This window comes from Oryctolagus cuniculus, chromosome 1, assembly GCF_964237555.1.
Source record: "Oryctolagus cuniculus chromosome 1, mOryCun1.1, whole genome shotgun sequence".
In the NCBI taxonomy this organism is placed as follows: domain Eukaryota; kingdom Metazoa; phylum Chordata; class Mammalia; order Lagomorpha; family Leporidae; genus Oryctolagus; species Oryctolagus cuniculus.
In genome coordinates, this window is record NC_091432.1 from 123,189,484 (window position 1) to 123,215,307 (window position 25,824).

Here is a 25,824-nt window from a genome sequence, read left to right on the forward strand (position 1 = left end):
GTTAAGTGATGTACTGCTTGTTATTTTAGTTAAATATATAATTATAGCCAACATGGTTAACTTTCTGATATAAATAATTCCTAATTCTTTTTCAGATTTTACTATTTGGCCGGAAACTCCACAACACAGTTGAACAGAAGGCATTCCTATTTTGTGCTGAATTTGACAACTCTGTGCGATGTATGCATGTAAGAAAACATTCTTTTAGTCACATATTTCCAAGAACAAGAATGGAGTCTCAGCCATTTTTCATTCAACAACAAATATGTAATGGGTACTATATCTCAGGAATTGTCCCAAGTCCTGAGACTACAGTGAGGATGAAGTACATGCTACCACAGAGCCAAGGGGAGGCAGACGAGAACCAACTAAACAGGAATACTGATACACTCAGCACTTGGGATATACTGTGTATGTGAAAGTAACTGCAATAAATGTTTCCTTATACCTGTATCATTTCTCGCAATACTGGTATTATCCCCATTTTTTTATACAGATTCTGAGGTATAGAAGGTTATGTTAGCATACTCAGGGTTAAAAATCAGGATTCAAATCAGGCCATTGGCCTCAAAGCTCAGACTTTTAACCAGCATAAGGTACTGCCTAACTGAAGACAACAGGTGACATCATATTGCTTTCACTGGCTAATGGAGAAAAAAATTGAGGGATGAAAGCACAATAGATAGGCTGTCCGAAGATGAATTCTTAGCTGAGCTGGAGGCCTATGCCATGGAATGAGGCTGACGAGCAAGGCAAAGGCAGGAATCCAGGACTGATGGAGTGGAGGTTTGATGCCCTAAGAACACACTGAGTGCTTGAGCATTTTCAGAGATGCTTTACAAATAATCTAACCTGTGGATCAAAAACCTGAAAGTACATCCATGGGGAATTGGTTAACGAGGAGCTGGTTTTTTGAAAAAAAATAAACAAAATTGACACCCCATTGGCCCAACTAACTAAAAAAAGAAAAGACCCAAATCAATAAAGTAAGAGATGAAAAAGGAAATGTAACAACAGACACCACAGAAATAAAAAGAATCATCAGAAACTACAACAGGGACTTGTATTCCAGCAAACAGGGAAACCTATCAGAAATGGATAGATTCCTGGACACATGCAACCTACCTAAATTGAACCAGGAAGATATAGAAAACCTAAACAGACCCATAACTGAGACAGAAATTGAAGCAGTAATAAAGGCCCTCCCAACAAAGAAAAGGCCAGGACCAGATGGATTCACTGCTGAATTCTACCAGACATTTAAAGAAGAACTGACTCCAATTCTTCTCAAACTATTCAGAGCAATCGAAGAAGAGGGAATCCTCCCAAATTCTTTCTATGAAGCCAGCATCACCTTAATTCCTAAGCCAGAAAAAGATGCAGCATTGAAAGAGAATTACAGACCAATATCCCTGATGAACATAGATGCAAAAATCCTCAATAAAATTCTCGCCAATAGAATGCAACAACACATCAGAAAGATCATCCACCCAGACCAAGTGGGATTTATCCCTGGTATGCAGGGATGGTTTAATGTGTGCAAGACAATCAATGTGATACACCACATTAACAGACTGCAGAAGAAAAACCATATGATTATCTCAATAGACGCCGAAAAAGCATTTGATAAAAGACAACACCCTTTCATGATGAAAGCTCTAAGCAAACTGGGTTTGGAAGGAACATTCCTCAATACAATCAAAGCAATCTATGAAAAACCCACAGCCAACATCCTATTGAATGGGGAAAAGTTGGAAGCATTTCCACTGAGATCTGGTACCAGACAGGGATGCCCACTCTCACCACTGCTATTTAAAATAGTTCTGGAAGTTTTAGCCAGAGCCATCAGACAGGAAAAAGAAATAAAGGAATACAAATTGAGAAGGAAGAAGTCAAACTATCCCTCTTTGCAGATGATAGGATTCTTTATTTAGGGGACCCAAAGAACTCTACTAAGAGATTATTGGAACTCATAGAAGATTTTGGCAAAGTAGCAGGGTATAAAATCAATGCACAAAAATCAACAGCCTTTGATTACACAGGCAATGCCATGGCTGAGGAAGAACTTCTAAGATCAATCCCATTCACAATAGCTACAAAAACAATCAAATACCTTGGAATAAACTGAAACAAGGACGTAAAAGATCTCTACGATGAAAATTACAAAACCTTAAAGAAATAGAAGAGGATACCAAGAAATGGAAAAATCTTCCATGCTCATGGATTGGAAGAATCAATATCATCAAAATGTCCATTCCCCAAAAGCAATTTATAGATTCAATGTAATACCAATCAAGATACCAAAGACCTTCTTCTCAGATCTGGAAAAAATGATGCTGAAATTCATATGGAGACACAGGAGACCTCGAATAGCTAAAGCAATCTGGTACAACAAAAACAAAGCTGGAGGCATCACAATACCAGATTTCAGGACATAATACAGGGCAGTGGTATCAAAACAGCATGGTACTGGCCGGCGCCGCAGCTCACTAGGCTAATCCTCTGCCTAGCGGCGCCGGCACACCAGGTTCTAATCCCGGTCGGGGCGCCGGATTCTGTCCCGGTTGCCCCTCTTCCAGGCCAGCCCTCTGCTGTGGCCAGGGAGTGCAGTGGAGGATGGCCCAGGTGCTTGGGCCCTGCACCCCATGGGAGACCAGGAAAAGCACCTGGCTCCTGGCTCCTGCCATCGGATCAGCGCGGTGCGCCGGCCGCAGCGCGCCGGCCGCGGCGGCCATTGGAGGGTGAACCAACGCCAAAAAGGAAGACCTTTCTCTCTGTCTCTCTCTCTCACTGTCCACTCTGCCTGTCAAAGAAAAAAAAAAAAACAGTATGGTACTGGTACAGAAACAGATGGATAGACCAATGGAACAGAATTGAAACACCAGAAATCAATCCAAACAGCTACAGCCAACTCATATTTGATCAAGGATCTAAAACCAATCCCTGGAGTAAGGACAGTCTATTCAATAAATGGTGCTGGGAAAATTGGATTTCTATGTGCAGAAGCATGAAGCAAGACCCCTACCTTTCACCTTACACAAAAATTCAATCAACATGGATTAAAGACTTAAATCTACGACCTGACACCATCAAATTATTAGAGAGCATTGGAAAAACCCTGCAAGATATATGTACCAGCAATGACTTCTTGGAAAACACCCCAGAAGCACAGGCAGTCAAAGCCAAAATCAACTATTGGTATTGCTTCAAATTGAGAAGTTTCTGTACTGCAAAAGAAACAGTCAGGAGAGTGAAGAGACAACCGACAGAATGGGAAAAAAATATTTGCAAACTATGCAACAGATAAAGGGTTAATAACCAGAATCTACAAAGAGATCAAGAAACTCCACAAAAACAAAACCAACAACCCACTTAAGAGATGGGCCAAGGACCTCAATAGACATTTTTCAAAAGAGGAAATCCAAATGGCCAACAGGCACATGAAAAAATGTTCAAGATCACTAGCAATCAGGGAAATGCAAATCAAAACCACAATGAGGTTTCACCTCACCCCGGTCAGAATGGCTCACATTCAGAAATCTACCAACAACAGATGCTGGCGAGGATGTGGGGAAAAAGGGACACTAACCCACTGTTGGTGGGAATGCAAATTGGTTAAGCCACTATGGAAGTCCGTCTGGAGATTCCTCAGAAACCTGTAGATAACCCTACCATTCAACCCAGCCATCCCACTCCTTGGAATTTACCCAAAGGAAATTAAATTGGCAAACAAAAAAGCTGTCTGCACATTAATGTTTATTGCAGCTCAATTCACAATAGCTAAGACCTAGAACCAACCCAAACGCCCATCAACAGTAGACTGGATAAAGAAATTATGGGACATGTACTCTATAGAATACTATACAGCAGTCAAAAACAACGAAACCCAGTCATTTGCAACAAAATGGAGGAATTTGGAAAACATCATGCTGAGTGAACTGAGCCAGTCCCAAAGGGACAAATATCATATGTTCTCCCTTATCGGCGACTACTAACTGAGCACCAAGGGGGAAACTTGTCGAAATGAAATGGACACTATGAGAAACAGTGACTTGATCAGCTCTTGTCCTGACTGTTGATGTACAATGTAATACTTTATCCATTTTAGTATTTTTTTTTGGTTCTAGTACCATTGGTTGAACTCTGTAATTAACACACAATTATTCTTAGGTGTTTAAATTTTAACTGAAAAGTGATCCTTGTTAGGAATTTGGAAAACATTATGCTGAGTGTAATAAGCCAATCCCAAAGGGACAAATACCACTTGTTCTCCTTGATAGGTGACAACTAACTGAGCACAAAAAAGGAAACCTGTTAAAGTGAAATGAACACTATGAGAAACGGTGACTTGATCAGTCCTCACCCTGACTGTTGATGAGTAACTTGATATGTTTTCCCTCTTAGTATTTTTTTTGTTTGTTCTACTTAATACTTTTGGTTGAATACTGTAATCAATACACAATTCTTCTTAAGTGCTGAAACTTAACTGAAAAGTGATCACTGTTAAATATAAGAGTGGGAATAAGAGAGGGAAGAGATGTGCAATTCGAGACATGCTCAAGCTGACTTACCTCAAACGGTAGAGTTAGAAACATACCAGGGGATTCCAATTCAATCCCATCAAGGTGGCATGTACCAATGCCATCTCACTAGTCCCAGTGATCAATTTTTGTTCACAATTGATCATAATGATAGGACTAAGAACTAAAGGGATCACAGAAACAAGAATAGTGTCTGCAAATACTAGCTGATAGAATAAAAAAGGGAGAGAATGATCCAACATGGGAAGTGAGATACACAGCAGACCCATAGAATGGCAGATGTCCTAAACAACACTCTGGCCTCAGAATCAGCCCTTAAGGCATGCGGATCCGGCTGAAAAGCCCATGAGAGTATTTCAGGCATGGAAAGCCAAGACACTCTGGGAAAAAAAAACTAAATGAAAGATCTCTGCGAGTGAGATCCCAGTGGAAAGAATGGGTCATCAAAGAAGGAAGTACCTTTCTCTGAAGGGAGGAAAGAACTTCCACTTTGACCATGGCCTTTTCTAAATATGATCAGAGTCAGTGAACTCAGGGGGCTTCCATAGCCTTGGCAGCTCATGACAAGAGCCTAGGGTGATTACTGAGGCCATAAACAAGAGTGTCATTTTGTTAACAACAGGAGTCACTGTGCACTTACTCCTCATGTAGGATCTCTGTCCTTAATGTGCTGTACATTGTGATTTAATGCTATAACGAGTACTCACAGTATTTTTCACTTTGTGTTTCTATGTGGGTGCAAACTGTTGAAATCTTTACTTAATATATGCTAAACTGATCTTCTGTATATAAAGAGAAACGAAAATGAATCTTGATGTGAATGGAAGGGGAGAGGGAGTGGGAAAGGGGAGGGTTGCAGGTGGGAGGGACGTTATGGGGGGATCCATTGTAATCCATAAGCTGTACTTTGGAAATTTATATTCATTAAATAAAAGTTTGAAAGCAAAAAAAAATGTGAGATCCCCTTGGAGGAGAGCCACCAGCTTTTGCTGATTCTATCTTTAAGGAGCATCTTTACCCTCCAGGATGCAGTAAGTCAAATGGGCAAGGCAGCGAACAGTGTATTCAGCTCACACTGCATGTACACAGTCACAAAGACACTGTTTGCACACAAGAGCTCACTTTCAAGAAACACTGGAAGGATGAACAAGGATGGATATACCAAAACGGATGGGGAAAGAATCGATGATGGGAACAAGTCAGAGTTCTCTGAGTAAAACTTACTATATATGGCTTGGGTTTTGAATTACATTACTGTTCTTTCTACAAGGTCAAACAAACATAAAAGGCAAATTCTAATATTGAAAATAAAAGTACGTATCCAATATATCAAATTCATAAGAATCAACAGAAAATGACTCATTAATAGTAAACTGGTAATATGCTGAGTGGGACAAAAAAATTGCAAAGTAGTATTTAGTTTCATTCAAATGTCTAACTTTTGGCAATTCTGCTATTGTACTTCTGAAACAATATACATACATGGTAGGACAAAAAATATGAGCCAAGATTTTCAGTGTTAGAAAAAATACACAATGACAAAATTAAAGAACTTAACACTACAGATTTTTAACTTTGACTTGGGACTGTCAACATGAATTCTTGATTAACACACACCCATATACCTTCCTTAAGCCCTGGTGACTGAAGACACAGAAACCATGATGTATCAGGCGAAATGAAGACCAGTGGTTCAGATGTGGGTTTCTAAATATCCTCCCTTAGTAACATGAACCTGAAACCCTTGAAGAAATGCCTGATTGCAAGTCGACAGCAGGTAAAGCACAAGATGAGAGCAGAAAACCTTGCTGTGACAGAAAGCAAGGGCCCCCCCCCCAGTCTAGGACTATTTGACCATCATAAAGGATGAACAACCATAACTGACTGTAAAACACCCAATAAATAAAAATCCACGAGTCCACAGTAATAATTCCCCAAAGGAGGGAAATAATGATTATTGGGAGAAATGGAACTGGAACTTGTTTAAAACTACAGCAGTAGTCTGCTAGATTAAATTGGGCTCTTCAACAGGAGAAAAATGAACATTTTCACTTCTTTCAAATCAAATAATATCCTAGCTGGAATTGTCAGAAGTTACAAATTAATCATAACTTCTTAATTACCTGTCACTCCCTGTCTTCGTGGAGGAACGACACAGGACCCTGCATTGTTCTTTTGTCTGCTCGGCCCTCCCCGGGTTTGCTGCTGGTTCTTCCCGGGTTGGCTACTGTCCCTTCCACCTCCGTGGAAGGGCGGTTCCCCCTGGCCACTTTCCCCACTTCCGCAGGGGAGTGGCACACCGCCGGCCGGCTCTCTCGGGGGCTGCACAGGTGTTCCCTCAGATGTTCCTGGTGCATGCTGTCTCTCTCCTCCTTTATAGTCCTCTTCCACCAATCCCAACTCTGCTACCCACACGCCGAGTACGCTGCTCTCCTCCAATCAGGAGTAGGTCCTACAGTTTATTGGTTGAACTGGAGGCAGCTGTGTAGAGGCTGTTTCTCCCTTCTCAGCGCCATATTGTGGGAAAGCAGATGCATAGAATAAGTCTTAATTCCAGTAACAGTATAGTCCGAGTTGCTCCCCACAATTACCCCTGCACAATTCACGGATAACTGCATGGAACCAAATTTGTAACTAGGAACTTCCAATCAAACCCTCACCACCACAAAATCCCCTTTGTCAGAAGGCAGCTCTGTGCAACTGCACTCTCGGACACTAGGTAGATCTGTGCCTGCTTCTTGGTTTGGTAAGTTTGGCTCAAGAACAAGGAAATTTGTCTTTCTGTTCCTGTTAGCTAAAGACTTCACATTCACTTTTCCTAAATAGTGATGCAAGGCCCAATTAAGAGCTGCAATAAAGCTCAAAGCTAAGGCACTGCACAGTGTCCCCAGCAATGCTGTGCTCTCTCTTGGCACTGGAAGGCCCTGGGAACCTGGGCTAAAATGTGTGCAGCTCTGTTTCTGCTCTGTGAGGCCACCTTGCTCCTGTTGGAACTTGAACCTCACGTTGGAGTGACATGAAGAATCATGCATATAGGCTCTCCTTGCCAGACTATATTCCAATCTGAGGCCCCGAATCATAGGTATTACGATGGTAAGGACAAAAACCCTTCAGTGAGTTCTAAGCCTCCAATCGAAGATTAAACTATCTTGTGCAGAATTTGGGTGCTGCTGTTATTTATGCCCACTGCAGTAGAGATAGTTGTGGGGGAATGAGAAGCCCTGACATCTATAACTACATAATCAATTATCTGGCAAGACAGACTCATTTCATTGCACTGGACATTTAAACTAATAAAAATATTCCATTTGATTACACTCAGATCTGAGGATCTAATAATACTTCCAAATACAAACATCTCCTTGTACTAATTTTATTCATTTCAAGCTTCCTTCTCATTTCTTAGACATTAAAATGGCCAAAAGGGGCTTATTTGGGGGCATAGCACTGTCCCCCACCACTGCCTTCCTGTTCAGTCTTACCACCTGCTATCTGGGGAGGAGCATAAGTGCTGACCCCTGTCAATCCTATCAGAGACTTCCACTGAGGAAGGGGCAGTCGGGGGCTGGTTTGAGATGAGTCAATGCGTACAGATGGGCTCTACAGAGGAACATGGGAGTGCAGTGGGCAGGGAGGTGGTCAGTGTTAGGATTCACCAAATACACTAGAGACGCAAAAATGGTAACAGATAAATGTCCACAGATACTTTCAAAATAAAACAATACTCAGACAAGATGAAATCATACCACTTTATATCCAATTCCCTATTCTAGAGTTAAAATGCAACATGTGCCACAATGCTGAATTCTTCCACACTAGACATGACAGATTTTATATCTGCAATCTTTTAAACCCGAGACAGACCCTACCAAACCAGTCTTTCTGGTAGTTAATAGCTTTAGTAGTAAGACACAACTGAGTTATCTCCAAGGCAAATCTTTATGATACCAATAACCAGTAAATAGGGAGATACTAGAAATATGCAGCTTAGTAAGCCACAGTGAACCTTGAAGTGGAGGAGCAGTGCACTGGATTTTTAATTGGTGAGTAAATTATTTCACCAGCAATTCCAATGTGGTCTTGCTTTCTCAGTGTATTTCTCCTAAAATAGATTCCTCTAAATGGGTCCCAGTGAGACTTAAAACTCTGAGACTGACGGCAAATCTTGACTTGGATTCATCTCTGAGGGCATAAAGGAAGATGGTCTGTTGTTCAGACAATGGCCTCAGTATTTATTTGATATGCATCAAGTTTTATGATATGAAATAAATTCAGAGAGTCAAAAAAATTAGTCATGGTGGGGCTATATAGTAACTCTGGAGTTTGCCCTGATTACATCTAACCTGTAGAAAGGTATGAGAATAATGTTTCATGTGTCCTGTGGAATACATCAGCACATCCAGAGACTCAGGGGTCTCAGCACAGAAGACCTGGCAATTTGAAAGAAATTTAGGAGAGAACACCAACACAGGCAACCCCTGGGCCACACCAACATGGAATACCTTGCTCCACAGGATGTGGTCTTTGATTCCCTACTTCATGACGACATTCCTTTTAATTATGCCAGATTTCCTCATTTTTGTCAATCTAATATGCATGTCTGTGGTTGCTAATCACAATGGGTGCTTTTCCACGTTTATTGGTCATTCAGTTTTCCTCTGCAGTTAAATGACCTTTCTTATCCCGTGCCCAAATTTCTATCTGGTTGTATTTTTTCTTATCCATGGTCACACATTCTTTATATACCACAGCAATGACTCCTTTTCGAATTACAAAAATCTTCTCTAAGTCTGGTTTATCCTTCATGGTACAAATTTTATATGACTTTAAATATATTTTCAAAACGTTGGGTGTTCCAAGATGGTAGAATAGCAACAGGGCAGTCTGCTCTAGGCTAGACAAAATTAGTAGGAAAAAAGTGGAGAAAGTACACTGTCTGGGGAAAGCTGCAGGGCAGACTGCAGTGGGAGGTCCTGTGACAGCAGTGGAAATGACGTGGACTTGAGTGGAAGGTGCACTCGTGCAGTATGAGCGTGAACACAACAAAGGACCCGGCAGCTTGCTCTGGCGAGCAAGGATAGGTCAGACTAAGTGGGCCCACCCAGTGCTGATGCAGCTGGAGGCAGAGCCTAGTAGGTTACTTTTTGAGTTTGGCCTGGAACCTTCAGGGGAGTGGGGTAACCAGGGGTAACTAATCACCCAGAGGAAAAATAAAGAGCAGTGTGTGTGTCTCTCCCCATATCCCCCTGCCACCAACATCAACACCCTGTGGCCAGATGTGGGAGGGCTGGTGCCATTTTGAATAAATTATCCCTATTTGTAGATGGCATGATTCTATAGATAGGGGATCCAAACAACTCCACACTAAGACACTACTGGAACTCATATACGAGTTTGGTAAAGCAGCAGGATACAAAATCAACAATACAAACATCAATAGCCTTTGAATACACAGATAATGCATGGCTGAGAATATTAAGATCGATCCCATTCACAATAGCTACAAAAAAATCTAATAACTTGGAATAAATTTAACAAAGGACATCAAAGATCTCTGCGATGAAAATTACAAATCATTAAAAAATATGACATAAAAAAGTGAAAAATATTCCATGTTCATAGAATGGATGAATCATCATCAAAATGTCTGTTCTACTGGAAGCAATTTTCAGATTCAGTGTGATCCCAAAGTACCAACAACATTTTTAGATCTAGAAAAAAATGATTTTAAAATTATAGGGAAACACAAGAAACCCCAAAAACTACAGCAATTTTAAACAATAAAAACAAAGCTGGAAAAAGCCCATGAGAGTATTTCAGGCATGGAAAGCCAAGACACTCTGGCAAAGAAAAAAAATGACATAAATGAAAAATCTCTGAGATCCCAGTGAAAAGAACGGGCCATCAAAGAAGGAGGTACCTTTCTCTGAAGGGAGGAGAGAACTTCCACTTTGACTATGGCCCTGTCTAAATAAGATCGAAGTCGGCAAACTCAAAAGGCTTCCATAGCCTTGACAGTTCATGACAAGAGCCTCGGGTGATTACTGACACCATAAACAAGAGTGTCAATTGTTAAATCAACAGGAGTCACTGTGCACTTACTCCTCATGTAGGATCTCTGTCCTTAATGTGTTGTACTATGTGAATTAACAGTATAACTATTAACTCAAACAGCGCTTTATACTTTGTGTATCTGTGTGGGTGCAAACTGTTGAAATCTTTACTTAGTATATACTAAGTTGATCTTCTGTATATAAAGATAATTGAAAATGAATCTTGATGAAGAATGGGATGGGAGAGAGAGTGGGAGATGGGATGGTTGCAGGTGGGAGGGAGGTTATGGGGGGAAAAGCCGCTATAATCCAAAAGTTGTACTTTGTTTTTTTTTAAAGCTTTTATTTAATATAAATTTCCAAAGCTGTAAGCATCACAATACCTGATCTCAAAAAATACTACAGGGTAGTTATAATCAGAACAGCTGGGTACTGGCACAAAAACAGATGTATAGACCAATGGAACAGAATAGAAACTCCAGAAATCCACACGTCTACAACCAACTTATCTCAATCCTTAGAGTCTTTTCAACAAATGTTGCTTGGAAAACTAAATATCTGCATGCAAAAGTATAAAACAAGACCGCTACCTTACACCTTACACAAAAACCCACTCAAAATGGATCAGAGACCTAAATCTATGAACTGATACCATCAAATTACTCAAGAACATTGGAAACCCTACAAGACATTGTCATAGGGGAAGATTTCTTGGAACAGACCATAGAAGCATAGACAAAGTCAAAATTTACAAATGGGATTGCCTCAAACTGAGAAGCTCCTGCACAGCTAAAGAAGCATTCAGCAAAGTGAAGAGGCAACTGACAAAGAGGAAGAAAATATCTGCAAACTATGCAACTGACAATGGATTAATTTCCAGAATCTAAAGAGTTCAAGAAACTAAACAGCCACAAAATAAACATCCTAGTTCAAGAAACTAAACAACCACAAAGCAACCTAGTTAAGAAATGGGCAAAGGACCTGAACAGCCATTTTTCAAGAGAGAAATTCAAGCGGCCAATAGACATGGAAAAATGGTCAGGATCACTAGCCATCAGGGAAATAGAAATCAAAACCACATTGATGTTTCACCTCACCCTGAAAGAATGGCTTTCATACAGAAACCAACCAACAACAAATGTTGAGGAGAATATGGGGAAAAGGGTACCCTAATCCACTGTTGGGATTATAAACTGGTGCAGCCACTTTGGAAGACAGTGTGGAGATTATAGACCTTACATATTACCCATTTATCTCACTCCTGGAAATTTGCCCAAATAACATGAAATGAGCATATGAAACATTTATCTGTACATCCATGTTCATTGCAGCTCAACTTACAATAGCTAAGATATGGAATCAACCCAGATGTCCATCAACTGAACAGATAAAGAAATTCTGGTATATATACACTATGGAATACTACACAGTGGTTAAAAATGAAGTCCTGTCATTTGCAACAAAATGGAGAAAACTGGAAACTATTATACTTAGTGAAATAAACCAGTGCCCATAAGACAAATACCATATGTTCTCTCTTATCTGTGATAACAGAGTACCTAAAAGGTATTCTATAGGAGTGAAACTGACACTTTTGAGATGCGATGATTTTGAACAGCCCTTTTCTTGACTGTTGATGAATAATTTTTTTTTCTGAGTACTATTTGTTGAACCCTCTACTTAGTGTTGGGTTAACCTTACAAGTATAAAGGTAACTGAAAATAAAAATTTAAAAAATAAGGTTGGGAATGGCAGAAAAGGAGGAAGAAGGGTGACAGTATCGGGGGGGAGAAGGTAGGCTGGGAAGAATCACTATGTTCTTATATTTGTGTATATGAAATACATGAAGTTTGTATTCCTTAAATAAAATTTTATAAAAGCTTTGATATTTTTTTCTTCAAGTCATAAACCTATTTTCCTGTGTATTCTAAATTACCATTGCAAAGTTTTAATACTTTTGATGGACTTCAAACTTAATTGTTTCTATGGTGAGATGATTTCTATTACTTTCCCCCATATGTAAACCTACTATATCTTTACTTTTTAATATAAACACAGATTATCATGTACATCATAGATACAGTTCTAAGGATATAATACTTTACTTCCTGCCTCTCTCCCTGTTCTCCCTTCGCTTCTTTCAGTTTTTACAATAGCATACTTTGTTATAATCACAGTCTTAATGTTGTACTATAGTGTTCAATAAGTAAAAGCTAGAAAGACCTCCGTTCCACAGAAATATAGACAATGGCTATAATCAAATTATGAATGTCCATTTCACTTATACATTCTGGTCTTTCATACTGTATAATTTTCCCAAATCCATTTGCTGAAAAGGCTGTATTTTCTTCAGGGAGTGATTTTTGCTCATTTCTCAAGTATCAGTTGATTATACATGTGTTCATTAATTTATGGGGTTTGTATTCTGTTCTATTGGTACACATGTCTATTCATATACCAGTACCAGGCTCTTTTGATTATAACTGCCCTATCTTGAAATCTGGTATTGTGATGCCCCAGACCTTGTTGTTATTGGTTTACATTATTTTAGCTATTCTGGATCTTTTGTGTTTCCATGTGAATTTTAGGATTTTTTTCTAGATCTGAGAAGAATGTCCTTGGTATTTTTATTGGGATCACATTGAATCTGTAAATTGCCTTGGCTGGTATGGACATTTTGGTATTAATTCTTCCAATATGTGGATATAGAAGATTTTTTCCATTGTTTTGTCTTCTATTTTTTCCTTAATGCTTTATAATTGTAGAGATCTTTCACCTCCTTTGATAAATTTTCCCAAGATATTTAAATTTTTTGTAGCTTCTGTGAATGGGACTGATCTTATAAGTTCTCAGCCATAGCACTGTTTGTGTGTACAAATACTGTTGATTCTTTTGTGTTGATTTTGGTAGATTCTTTTCATTCTATATATTTATGTATCTATCAACAATGACCTTGCCTAAGTAAGATTGAAGTCAGCGAACTCAAAAGGCTTCCATAGCCTTGGCAGCTTATAACAAGAGCCTAGGGAGATTACTGACACCATAAACAAGAGTGTCAATTTGTTAAGTCAACAACAGGAGTCACTGTGCACTTACTCCTCATGTAGGATCTGTCCTTAATGTGTTGTTCAATGTGAATTAATGCTATAACTAGTACTCGAACAGTATTTTATACTTTGTGTTCTGTGTGGGTGCAAACTGTTGAAATCTTTACTTATTATATACTAAATTGATCTTCTGTATATAAAGAGAATTGAAAATGATTCTTGATGTGAATGGAATGGGAGAGGGAGAGGAAGTTAGGAGGGTTGCGGGTGGGAGGGAAGTTATGGGGGGGGGAGCCATTGTAATCCATAAACTGTACTTTGGAAATTTATATTTACTAAATAAAAGTTAAAAAAGGATAATTTGAATTTCTCCTTTCCAATTTTTATCCCATTGATTTCTTTTTATTTCCTAATGGCTCTGGTAAAACTTCCAGAATCATACTGAATAGCAATGGTGAGAGTGGGCAGCCTGGAATTGCTTCCAGCTTTTCCCCATTCAATATGATGCTGGCTGTGGGTTTGTCGTATTTTGCCCTGATTATGTTTAGGTATATTCCTACTATACCCAATTTGGATAGGGTTTTATCATGAAAGTATATTGTATTTTATCAAATGCTTTCTCTGCATAAATTAGATAGTCATATGGGTTTTGTTCTTCAATGTTTTAATGTGATGTATGACCTTATATGATTTGCATATGTTGGGCATTCCTATATCCCAGGGGTAAATCCCACTTGCTCTGTGTGAATGATTTATCCTATGTGTTGTTGGATTCAATTAGCTAGTATTTTGTTTCAGGTCTTTTTTTTTTTTTTTTTTGCATCTGTGTTCATCAGTGATATTGGTCTATAGTTTTCTTTCTTAGTTGTATGCTTTCCTGGTTTTAGTAGTAAGGTAATACTGGCTTCATGGAGGAGCTTGGGTGGATTACCTCCCTTTCAATTGTTTAGAACAGTTTCAGAAGAATTAAAAGTAGTTCTTTAAAAGTTTCATAGAATTCAGCAGTGAAGCCATCTGGTCCTGGGATTTCTTTGTTGGGAGGGTCTTTATAACTGATTCAATTACCATCTTGCTTAATGATCTGTTTAGGTTTTCTATGTTTTCATGTCTCAATTTTGGTAGATTGTATGTGCACAGGAATCTATCGATTTCTTCCAGATTTTCCAATTTGTTGGCATATAGCTGTTTGTAGTAATTCCCGATAAGTGTTCTAACCCATTGTGATTTTGCATTCTTTTAGAATTCCTAAGACACATCTGTGCAGTCATTTGATAGTATATCGTATAACCCAAACACTGTTTTTTCTATTTTCTTCTTTTTATTTCCCCGTTTGAAATATTTCCAAAGATTTGACCTCTAGATTGAATACCCTTACTTCTACCTCAAAAAGTCTGCTGTTAAGACCTTCTAGGAGGGAGGGGCCAAGATTGCGGTATAGTAACAGGACATTCTGAGTCCTGTGGGGAAAAACAGATAATAAGAAGAGTGGATATAAGTGGCAACAGAATTGCAAAAAGTTCATGCAGAGTAGCCCAGGAGTCCAACAGAGAAAGCTCAGATCCACACTAAGGGAGCAAAGAGGAAAGAGAAGTGGAGGAGATTCAGCAAAGGCACAATAGAGAGACCAAAATGAGGAGATTGGCGCCTCTTCCACCAGGCAACCAGGTGGAGGTTATGAGTCCATGGAGCTGAGGATAGCAGCAGGCAGGGAAGCTTGGTGAACTGTGTTTGAAGATCCAAGTAGGAAGAAGGAGAAATCATAGGGGAACAAGCAGAGAGGATGGGCACACTATGGTCCATCTATGTCTCCTCCCTCCCCTCAACTGGACCTACAGCTGGGGGGAGAATCCATATTGATTGTTTACATTTTTGATTGTAATCATGGAGTTGCTGTGTCTGCCTCCCATGCACATACCCATCAATTGCAGGGACCACCTCACAACACCCTCAACCTGGGAATGAGGATCACAACTTTTCAGAGTGATTTATGCCCCACCACACAAGCTATACAACAAGGAGTAGTCCTAAACAGAGAGAACCTGAGCTCCTTTCACCCACCAGTGAGAAGTGAGCCCAGCCCCCATTAGGTAGGGCTTAGTGCACCAAAGCCCTGGCACCTGCCTTCATCATGATCTAGAAGTAAACAGCACTCCAGGAGAAAGTGGAAGCATGCAGCCCTGCCAAAGTACATAGCAGCTCATGGCAGAGGGAAATCGCAGGACAGGCACAAAGTCACAATTTAAAGATAAAATCAACCAGAAATGCCAAAGAACCAAGGAAAAACCATGAATAACAGTAAGCGAGACTATGAGTCCCCAAAGGAACAATATAATTCTTCAATAATGGTGGCTGAAGAGATCAAGGATGTACCAGAAAAAGAATTCAGAAAATTAACCGTCAGATTACTTAGAAGCAATCAGAAAAAAATTCATGACCTAAATGAAAAGTGCTTCCAAGAAACGGAGATTTTAAAGAGAATACAGAATGAAATACTGGAAATGAAGAATTGAATAGACTAAATAAAAAATGCAGTGGAAAGTTTTAGCAATAGAATAGATGAGAAAGAAGAAAGAATATCAGAACTAGAAGACAAATTTCTGGAAATAATACAGTTAGACCAAATACAAAAGAAGAAATTAGAAAATTGACAATCATAGTTGGAGATATACAAGACTCTATAAAATGACCCAACTTATGGATCCTAGGAATTCTGGAAGGTGTGGAAAGAGAATGGATTAGAAGTCCTTCTTAAGATGAAATAATAACAGAGAACTTCCCCAACCTGGACAAAGAGACATGCAAGTACTAGAAATACACAGAACTCCCCATAGACACTAACAGAAAAGGACTTCACCACGGCACATTGTAGCAAAACATAAAGAAGGGATCTTAAAATGTGCAGCAGAGAAACAACAAATCATATTCAGAGGAAACCCAAATAGACTCACTCTGGACTTCTCATTGCAAACCCTTCAGGCAAGCAGACAGTGGCGAGATATATTCCTAGCCCTAGGAGAAAAAAAACACTCTGAACCCAGAATACTGTATCTTGTAAAACTCTCATTTATGAATGAAGGAGAAATAAGGATCCTGCACAACAGGCAGAAATGAAAAGAATTTGTAACTACTCACCAGCCCTACAAAAGATGCTCAAGGATGTGCTACATGCAGAAATACAAAAACAGGAACATCAATACAATTTCCTTTTTTTTTTCATCATACTGTATGTTGAACTCTTTACATAACAGAGTTAATCATATGTATATAACATCAATTGAAAAAAAGATCCCAGTAAAAATTTAGAGGGGGAATAACAGAAGGAGGAAGTAGGCTATAATTGTAAAGCTGTATAGTTCTGCATACAGTCCTATAGACTTACTTCTAATGGTACAGCCTAAAACCCTGCCATGGGAAAGGTAAAAGTGATCATATAAATAACATCAAGTGCCTGATAATTTTTATATATATATATATAAATTTCTATATATATATATATAATTAAAAAGGAGGGAATCCACACAGCAGACTCTTAGAATGATATTTGCTGTAAACAACACTCTGACCTCAGAATCAACTCTTAAGGCTTCCTGGTCTGGCTGAAAGGACCGTGAGAGCATTTCAGGCATGGAAAGCCAAAACTCTGTGGCAAAATATATCCTACACAAAGGATCTCTGTGAGACCTCACTGGAAAGAAGGGGCCATCAAAGAAGGATGTACTTTTCTCTGAAGGAGGAGAGAACTTTCACTTTCCTTATGGCCATGTCCAAATACTGATGGAGTCTGGTCACAAAAGGGTTCCATAACCTTGGCAGCCCATGGCAAGAGCCTTGGATGATTACTAACATCATAAATAAGAGTGTCAATTGTTAAATGAACAACAGAAGTCACTGTGCACTCACTCCCCATGGAGGACCTCCGTCCTTAAGGAGTTATGCTATGAGTGTTGACTGGCGAACTTGTTCTCAAATTGTACTCTATATGTTGTGTATGGATGAAAACTGTTGAAATCTGTACTTAACATAGAGTTGGTCCTCTGTATATAAAATTGAAAATGAACCATAATGAAGATGGAGATGGCAGAGGGAGTCAGGGTGGGAAGGTAGGTATGAGGGAAAGGGTTACTATATTCCTAAAGTTGTACCTATGAAAAATGCATTCATTAAATAAAAGCTTAAAAAATAAATGAAAATAACTTACAGGCTAGTGCATGGAAAAAAGTCAAAATCAACATGATACAATGTCATTGGGCAGCTGCTATAGGAACATACACAGAAAATAAAGATTTCCTGTTGACTTATAGATTCAGAAAACCAGGGTTGGAGGTGGAGGATGTGGCACAGACAGTTCAGCAGTCACTTGGGATTCTTGCAACCCATATCAAGTGCCTAGGTTGAGTCCCACCTTTACTTCTGATCCAGCTGCCTGCTAATGCATATCCTGGGAGGAAAGCAGATAATGGCTCAAGTTCTTGGTTTCCTGCTACCCAAGTGGGAAAACCTGATTTAGTTGTTGGCTCCTGGCATTAGCCTGCCTCAATCCCAACTATTGTGGACATCTGGGAAATGAGCCACCAGATGGAAGACCTCTCTCTCATTCTGCCATTCTGCCTTTCAAAAATGGGGGCTGTCCCTGTGGCATAGCAGGATAAGCTGCTTTCTCCAGTGCCAGCATCTCATCAGACACCGGTTCAATTCCCAGCTGTTCCACTTTTGATCCACCCCCCCTATTAATGTGCCTGGAAAAACAATGAAGGATGACCCAAGTGCTTGGGCCCCTGCACCCACATGGGAGCTCTGGATGGAGTTCTTGGTGCCTTGTATCACCCTGGTCCAGACCCGCCTGTTGCAGCCATCTGGGGAGTGAATCAGTGGATGGAGGTCTCCCTCTGTCTTGCCCTCTATTTAATGTGAAAGGCAGATTTACATAAATATTTTCAATATATTAAAACATTTTAAAACATGAAAATCAGGGTTAGATTTTGCAGGATTCTCAATTCTTCTGGAATTTTCTCACTAAGAAATTATGTGCCAAATTTAATTATTCTCTTTTGTTTTTAAACTTCAACTGCATAAATACTGGTATGGAAAAAGCTTTGAAATTAATGCTGAACCTGTTACAGAGGAATATTTTTAATGACAAAATTCACAGAATAGCATAGATACTTTAAATTAAGTGAAATACTTTTGGCTATAGTTTTTATTATTTAAAATCAATATTGTATCATGAACTATTGATTTCCCTTATCTTTTTAAATAATAATTATTTCATTTTAAAAAGCTTTGTTTTATTTAAAAGGCAGAGACAGAGAGTGCAGGTCAGAGTCAGACAGAGATTCTCCATCCTTTTGGTTCATTCCCTGAACTCCTGCAACAGTTGAGGCTGGCCCAGGCTGAAGGCAGGAGACCCAAATTCAATCTTCAATGGGGATGGCAGGGCCCCAATCATCCAAGCCATCACCTGGCAAATCCCAGAGCACACACCAATAGGAATTAAGAATCATGTGTAGATCCAAGGTGCAAACCTAGGCCCCTCTGATATGGGATGCAACAAACAACATCCCAAGTGCTTCACCAAATGCCCACTCAAGTACTCAATCTTTAACCATAATTTGCATTCTGCAGGTGTTCATGACAGATGAAGATATGGGGGAGAGTAGACAGATGGAGGTTGGATAAGGAGTACCAAAACACAGGTAGACAGGACGAATAAGTCCTAGTGTTATGCAACGTAGTCAGTTGACATAGTTCAAAATAACCTGTTACATATTTTATGAACAAGAAGGAGAGGTTTGAAGATTCCAAATATAAAGGACAGGGAGAGGGAAATGTTAATTTCTATGGACAAGTACCCATTGTATACATATTTTGAAATGTGCAAACAGTATTAATTTAAAAACGCTTTTTAAATATTAAGGGAGAAAAATATGTTTATATAAGACAAAATAGTTTTTCACAATTGTGTTTAAACTCTTACATGGATAAGTGAGAGAAAGAGTAATACATTCAGGTTTTATGGCTATCTGGGGAAGAGTAAGTTCGGTTTCTATGACTTATTTTTGGGGAGGGATGAGGGATGAAATTAGGACAGCAAAAGGTCAGAGGGAAACTTGGGGGCAGCACTGTGGCCTCCACCTGCAGTGCCAGCATCCCATATGGGTGCCAGTTTATATTCCAGCTGATCCTCTTCCAACCCATATCTTTGCTGCTTATGGCCTGGGAAAGCAGTGTATGACGGCCCAAGTGCTTGGGCCCCTGCACCCACCTGGGAGATCCAGAAAAGTCTCCTGAATCCTGGCATCAGATCCACCCAGCTCCTGCCATTATGACCATTTGGGATGTAAACAACCAGATGGAAGAACTTTCTGTCTCTCCCTCTCTCTGTGATTCTACCTCTCAAATAAATAAATAAAATCATATTTAAAAAGACATGGAGTCAATCCAGATGTCCATCAACAGATGACTAGATAAGGAAAACGTAAAATATATACACTATTGCATCCTACTCATCCATAAACAGAATGAAATCATGTCTTTTGTAACAAAATGGGTGCACCTGGAAATCATTATACTTAGTGAAATAAGATAGTACCAAAAAGACAAATGTGTTTTCTCTAGTTTTTGGTGCCTAATGTACAGAGTACAAAAAATATTTGAGTGAAATTGACCTTTTGAGAGTATCAATACTCCTAAGTAACAGTGGCTGTTTTTCTACTTATTATCTGTTGATTTCTTAGGGGAGGGTTAAGTTTGTGATTATTGACTGAGGGTTCCAAGATGGCAGAACAGTGACAGGACAGTCCGAATCATGTGGGGCAAAAATACTAATTAAAACAAGGATAGAAACTACATGCCTGAGATAAAGCCGAGGGGAATCTGCAGCAGGAAAACCATTGAGTACAGCAGAGATGATTCAGGACAGCATTGAAGAGCAAATAAGGAAAAAAAAAACAGCAGAGGTCTGGACCCAGAGAAGAGTGCCGGCCCCGGGGGACCAGGTGAGAGGGGGAATCCAGGGGCCTGTGAACCTGCAGGCAGCAGCAGGAAGGAGTGCTTAGTTAACTGCTACTGAAGTTCCAGGCTGGGAAAAATTAAACGACCAAATAGTAAGGTGGCACCTTCCTCCCCCTCCCCTGCAGGGACCAGCAGCCGGCCGTTGAGGAGAAACCACTCTGTTCCTTTGGGTTTTTTTCCATTTCTGTTCTCAGGCAGGTGGCATATGGCAAGGGGAAGCCCTGCCTGTTGAAAGCTGGTGCCCATCCACCACCATGGAGAAGTGAGCTGGGCTCCTGTAGATGGTGGCTCTGTGCACGTGCCGGCAACCCACACTCCTATAACAGCACATAACAGAGGAAACTGTACTCACAGGAAATCAGGAAATATGCCACAGATCAAATGTGTAGTTTTTTTTAAGCAGTGTGAGCTAGTGCTGAAAATACCAGAGACTAACAACAGGGCATCCTGCAGCTGTGAGAAGGACAGATCACAACTGAGGTGAATACCATCCCTCTATCCCATAACCACAGGAGAGCTACAAAGCACCATGAGGGCCTTACCTTGGATACTTGCTCCACCTTGGAATACTGAACAGTGCAAGCAGGCCACACCCAGCACACACCTCTTGGTACTCACTGAAAGTATAGATGTCCCAAGCCACAGAGATAGAAAATAAAGAAAAACAACCAAATCAAAAAAACCTACATAAATGCCAAAAAAAAAAAAAGAAAGAAACTTGACTAGGGGAGGCATTAAGAGTCCCCAAAAGGAACTCTATGATGTTTCAACAGAAGGTGAAGATGAAGAGATGAGGATATGCCAGAATCAGAATTCAGAAAATTAATCATCACGTGATTAGAAGCTATCAGAAGCAAATTCATGAAATAAATGAAATTTTTTCCCATGAAATTTAGATATCAAAGAGAAATCAGAATGAAATACTAGAAATGAAGAACTCAGGGGCCGGCACTGTAGTGCAGCAGGTTAAAGCCCTGGCGTGAAGCACCAGCTTCCCATATGGTCACTGGTTCTAGTCCCAGCTGCTCCTCTTCCAATCCAGCTCTCTGCTATGGCCTGGGAAAGCAGCAGAAGATCACCCAAATCTTTGGGCCCCTGCACCCGTGTGGGAGACCTGGAAGAAGCTCCTGACTCCTGGATTCGGATCAGTGCAGGTCCAGCCATTGCTGCCATCTGGGGAGTGAACCATCAGATGGAAGACCTCTCTTTCTTTCTGCCTCTCCTCTCTGTGTAACTCTGACTTTCAAATAAATAAATCTTTGAAAAAAAGAACAATAGATCAAACAAAAATGTAGTGGGAAGTCTTAACAACAAAGTAGGAGAGACAGAAGAAAGAATATCAAATCTGGAAGACAAATTTCTGGAAATTTTAGTCACACTAAAAAAGGGAGAAATTAGAAAACTAAAACACACTGTTGGAAATCTACAAGATAATACCAAAAAGACCCAACATATGGGTCCTAGGAATTCCTGAAAGTGTGGAAAGAGATAAGGGATTAGAAGGCCTTTTTATTGAAATAATAAAGAGAAAACTTCCAATTTGGAGAACCAAGTACAGGAAGCATGCAGAACTCCTAACAGACATGACCAGAAAAGATCTTCAGCACGACACACTGTAGTAAATCTGTCTACTGTAAAACATGAAGATTCTAAAATGTGCACAAGAGAAATGCCAGATCACATATAGAGGAACCCCAATTAGACTCACAGCAGACTGCTCATCAGAAACCCGACAGACTAGGAGAGAATGGCAAGATATATTCCAAGTACTTACAGAAAAAAAAATTGTCAACCCAGGAGACTATATCCCACAAGGATCTCATTTATGAATGAACATGAAATAAAGATCTTCTATAACAAATAGAAATTGAAGGAATTTTAACTACCTGCACAGACCTTTAAAAGATGCTCAAAGATGTGATACAAACAGAAACACAGAAACACAGAAACAGGAACATCACTAAGAAATAAGGTGAAGGCAGAAAATCACCCAGTAAAAGTACAAAAGAAACCCAAATAAAAAATATGACTATTAATGGAAATATGGCAGGGCAAAGTCTTTACTTATCAATAATCACCTTGAATGTAAATGGTCTCAATTCTCCAGTTACAAGACAAAAATTGGCTGAATGAATTAAAAAAGAAAACCCAACTATTTGCTGCCTACAAGAAACACATCTCACCAGCAATGATGCATGCAAAGTGAAAGGATGGAAAGAGTTAATCCATGCCAACAGAAACCAAAAAAAGAGCTGGTGTTGCCATCCTAATATCAGACAAAACAGACTTTAACACAAAAACTATTAATAAAGAAGGGCACTATATAATAATTAAGGAATCAATCCAGCAGGAGAATATATTATAAATGTATATGCACCTAATTACAGGGCACCTGAATATGTAAAAAGAAATGTTAATGGACTTAAAGTGAGACAGACTCAAATACAATAATAATGGGGGCTTCAGTACCCTACTTTCAGCAATGGACACATCAACCAGACAGAAAATCAGCAAGGAGACAAACAATCTACACTATAGATCAAATAGACCTAATAGATATCTACAGAGCTTACCACCCTACAGCCACAGAATACAGATTCTTCTCACCAGTGCATGGAACATTCTCTAGGATTAAGTACGTGCTACACCATAAAGCAATCTCAACACATTAAAAAATATCAAAATCATACCATGCATATTCTCTGTCCAGAATAGAATGAAGTTGATAATCAGTAACTCAGGAATACCCAGAACATATGCAAATACATGGAGACTGAACAACATGTTCCTTAATGAACAGTGGGCCATTGAAGAAACCAAAAGAGAAATAAAATTTCTGGAAACAAATGAAGATGACAATATAGCATAATAAAACTAAGAGCACAGCAAAAGCAGTGTTAAGAGGAAAGTTTATAGCAATTGGAGCCTACATCAGGAAATCAAATAAATGAGCTGTCAACAAACAATTGGAAAGGCATCAAATAAATGAGCTGTCAACAAACTACAAATGCTGGTGAGGATGTGAGGAATACCAGGTACCCTAAACTACTGTTGCTGGGAATGTAAACTGGTAAAGCCACTATGGAAGACAGTGTGGAGATACCTTTGAGGTCTGAATATAGACCTACCATATAACCCAGCCATCCTATTCCTGGAAATCTACCCAAGTAAATGAAATCAGCTAATGAAAGAGCTATCTGTACCTCCATGTTTATACCAGTTCAATTTAGAACAGCAAAGACATGGAATCAACCCAATTTCCTGGCAACTAAAAACTGGATAAAGAAATTATGGCATATGTACACTATGTAATACTACACAGCAGGAAAAAAACAAATCCTGGTCATTTGCAACAAAATGGGTGAAACTGAAAATCATACTTGGTGAAACAGAATTTGTTCTTTGGGACTGGCTTCTGTTCTCCCTGACCTGTGATACCTGAGCACCTTAAAGACAACATGTGGAAATGAAATAGACACTTAGAAGCAATGATTTGGAACAGCCCTTCTCTCAACTGTTGAGGAGCTTTTTATTCTGTATTTTTGTTTCTCTTTTCCTTTATAATATTTTTCTTATCTTTTATTTTCATACAATTCATTGCATGCTATAACAGAGTTAATCATAGATGTAAATTATTAAAATGCAAATTAACAAAGTTAATCATAGGTGTATAAAGTTAAATGTAAACAGATCTTAGTAAAGAATAAGAGAATAAGAAAGGGAAGATGAAGGGGGGTGGGAATGTGGGTAGGAGGGTGGGTGCAGTAGAAGAATTACCAAGATCCTAAATATGTAATTGAGAAATGTATGAAGTTCACAACTGCAAAGCAGTATAGCCCTACATACATTCCTATGGACTTACTTCTAAGGGAAGTAACAACTAGCCATAGGATCCCAAAATCCTTCAAGCTGGTTGATAAAAATAGCGGCTTAAGTATTATAAAGATCAAATGGATAGGAATAAGAGGCAAAGTGACCTTACAGATAGGATCAAGTAAATAGGACTAAGTGTTTGGAAACAATAGAATTAAAAAGGAGTGAAGGCAGCCGGCGCCGCGGCTCACTAGGCTAATCCTCCACCTAGCGGCGCTGGCACACCGGGTTCTAGTCCCGGTCGGGGCGCCGGATTCTGTCCCGGTTGCCCCTCTTCCAGGCCGGCCCCCTGCTGTGGCCCGGGAGTGCAGTGGAGGATGGCCCAGGTGCTTGGGCCCTGCACCCCATGGGAGACCAGGAAAAGCACCTGGCTCCTGGCTCCTGCCACCGGATCGGCGCGGTGCACCGGCCGCAGCGCGCCGGCCGCAGCGGCCATTGGAGGGTGAACCAACGGCAAAGGAAGACCTTTCTCTCTGTCTCTCTGTCCACTCTGCCTGTCAAAAAAAAAAAAAGAAAAGAAAAAGAAAAAGAAAAAGAAAAAAAAAAAGGAGTGAAGGCTCCACCACGGGAACAGTCCATACAGCAGACTCATAGAATGACAATCACTTTAAGTAGCATTCTGACCTCAGAGTCAGGCCTAAAGGCATTCCATTCTGGCTATAAAGCCAGGAGGGGGGCCATTTCAAGCATGGAAAGCCAAGACACTATGGGGAAAAAACGTCCTCCATGAAGGAACCCTGTGGGTGAGATCCTAGTGGAAAGAAATGGCCACGAAAGGAGGATGTACTTTTCTCTGAAAGGAGGAGAGAACTTCCACTTTGCTTATGGCCTTGTCAAGCCAGTGGATCCAAAAGGCTTCTGTAGCCAAGGCAGCTCATATCAAGAGCACTGGGTGATCACTGATGTCATACATAGGAGTGTTGTTAAATAAACAAGAGACACTGTGTACTAACTTGCCATGCAGGACCTCTGTCCCCAAACAGTTGTATCATGAGACTTAATAGTAAAACCTGTTCAATAATCACTTCCATTTAGTGTACTAAATGGAGGATATTATGTCTCATAAGAGCTCTGAGAGCTCATAAGAGATGTACCATCCTTGGGTTCTTCTTTAAAGATAATTTTCTAAAAGAAGGGGGAGGAAGGAAGGAAAGGAGAAAGCAGGGGAATGAAAACACTTTTGAGAAGCAGTCACACAGAACAGCCCTTGTCTAGACTGTTGAAGAACAGTTCTCTTAGGTTTTTTTATTCCATTCTTTTTTTCTTTCCTTTTCTTTCTCGGACTAAACAGGAGAGGGA

The 25,824-nt window shown here is 39.8% G+C and overlaps 1 protein-coding gene and 1 long non-coding RNA gene across 4 annotated transcripts in view; one reads left to right on the top strand and one right to left on the bottom strand.

The window, feature by feature from the left end:
- Positions 1 to 2,827, top strand: part of LOC103348895 (uncharacterized) — a 106,218-nt gene extending 103,391 nt beyond the window's left edge. For all 3 annotated transcript variants that reach the window (XM_051847953.2, XM_051847943.2, XM_051847949.2), the window contains exon 25: positions 96 to 2,827. In XM_051847953.2, the coding sequence (XP_051703913.2) occupies positions 96 to 133 (38 nt within the window). In that variant the 3' untranslated portion in view covers positions 134 to 2,827. The remainder of the gene's footprint in view (positions 1 to 95) is intronic.
- The window catches only part of LOC127491502 (uncharacterized), an 81,190-nt gene that overhangs the window by 53,874 nt on the left and 1,492 nt on the right, over positions 1 to 25,824 (bottom strand). The window lies entirely within an intron of this gene.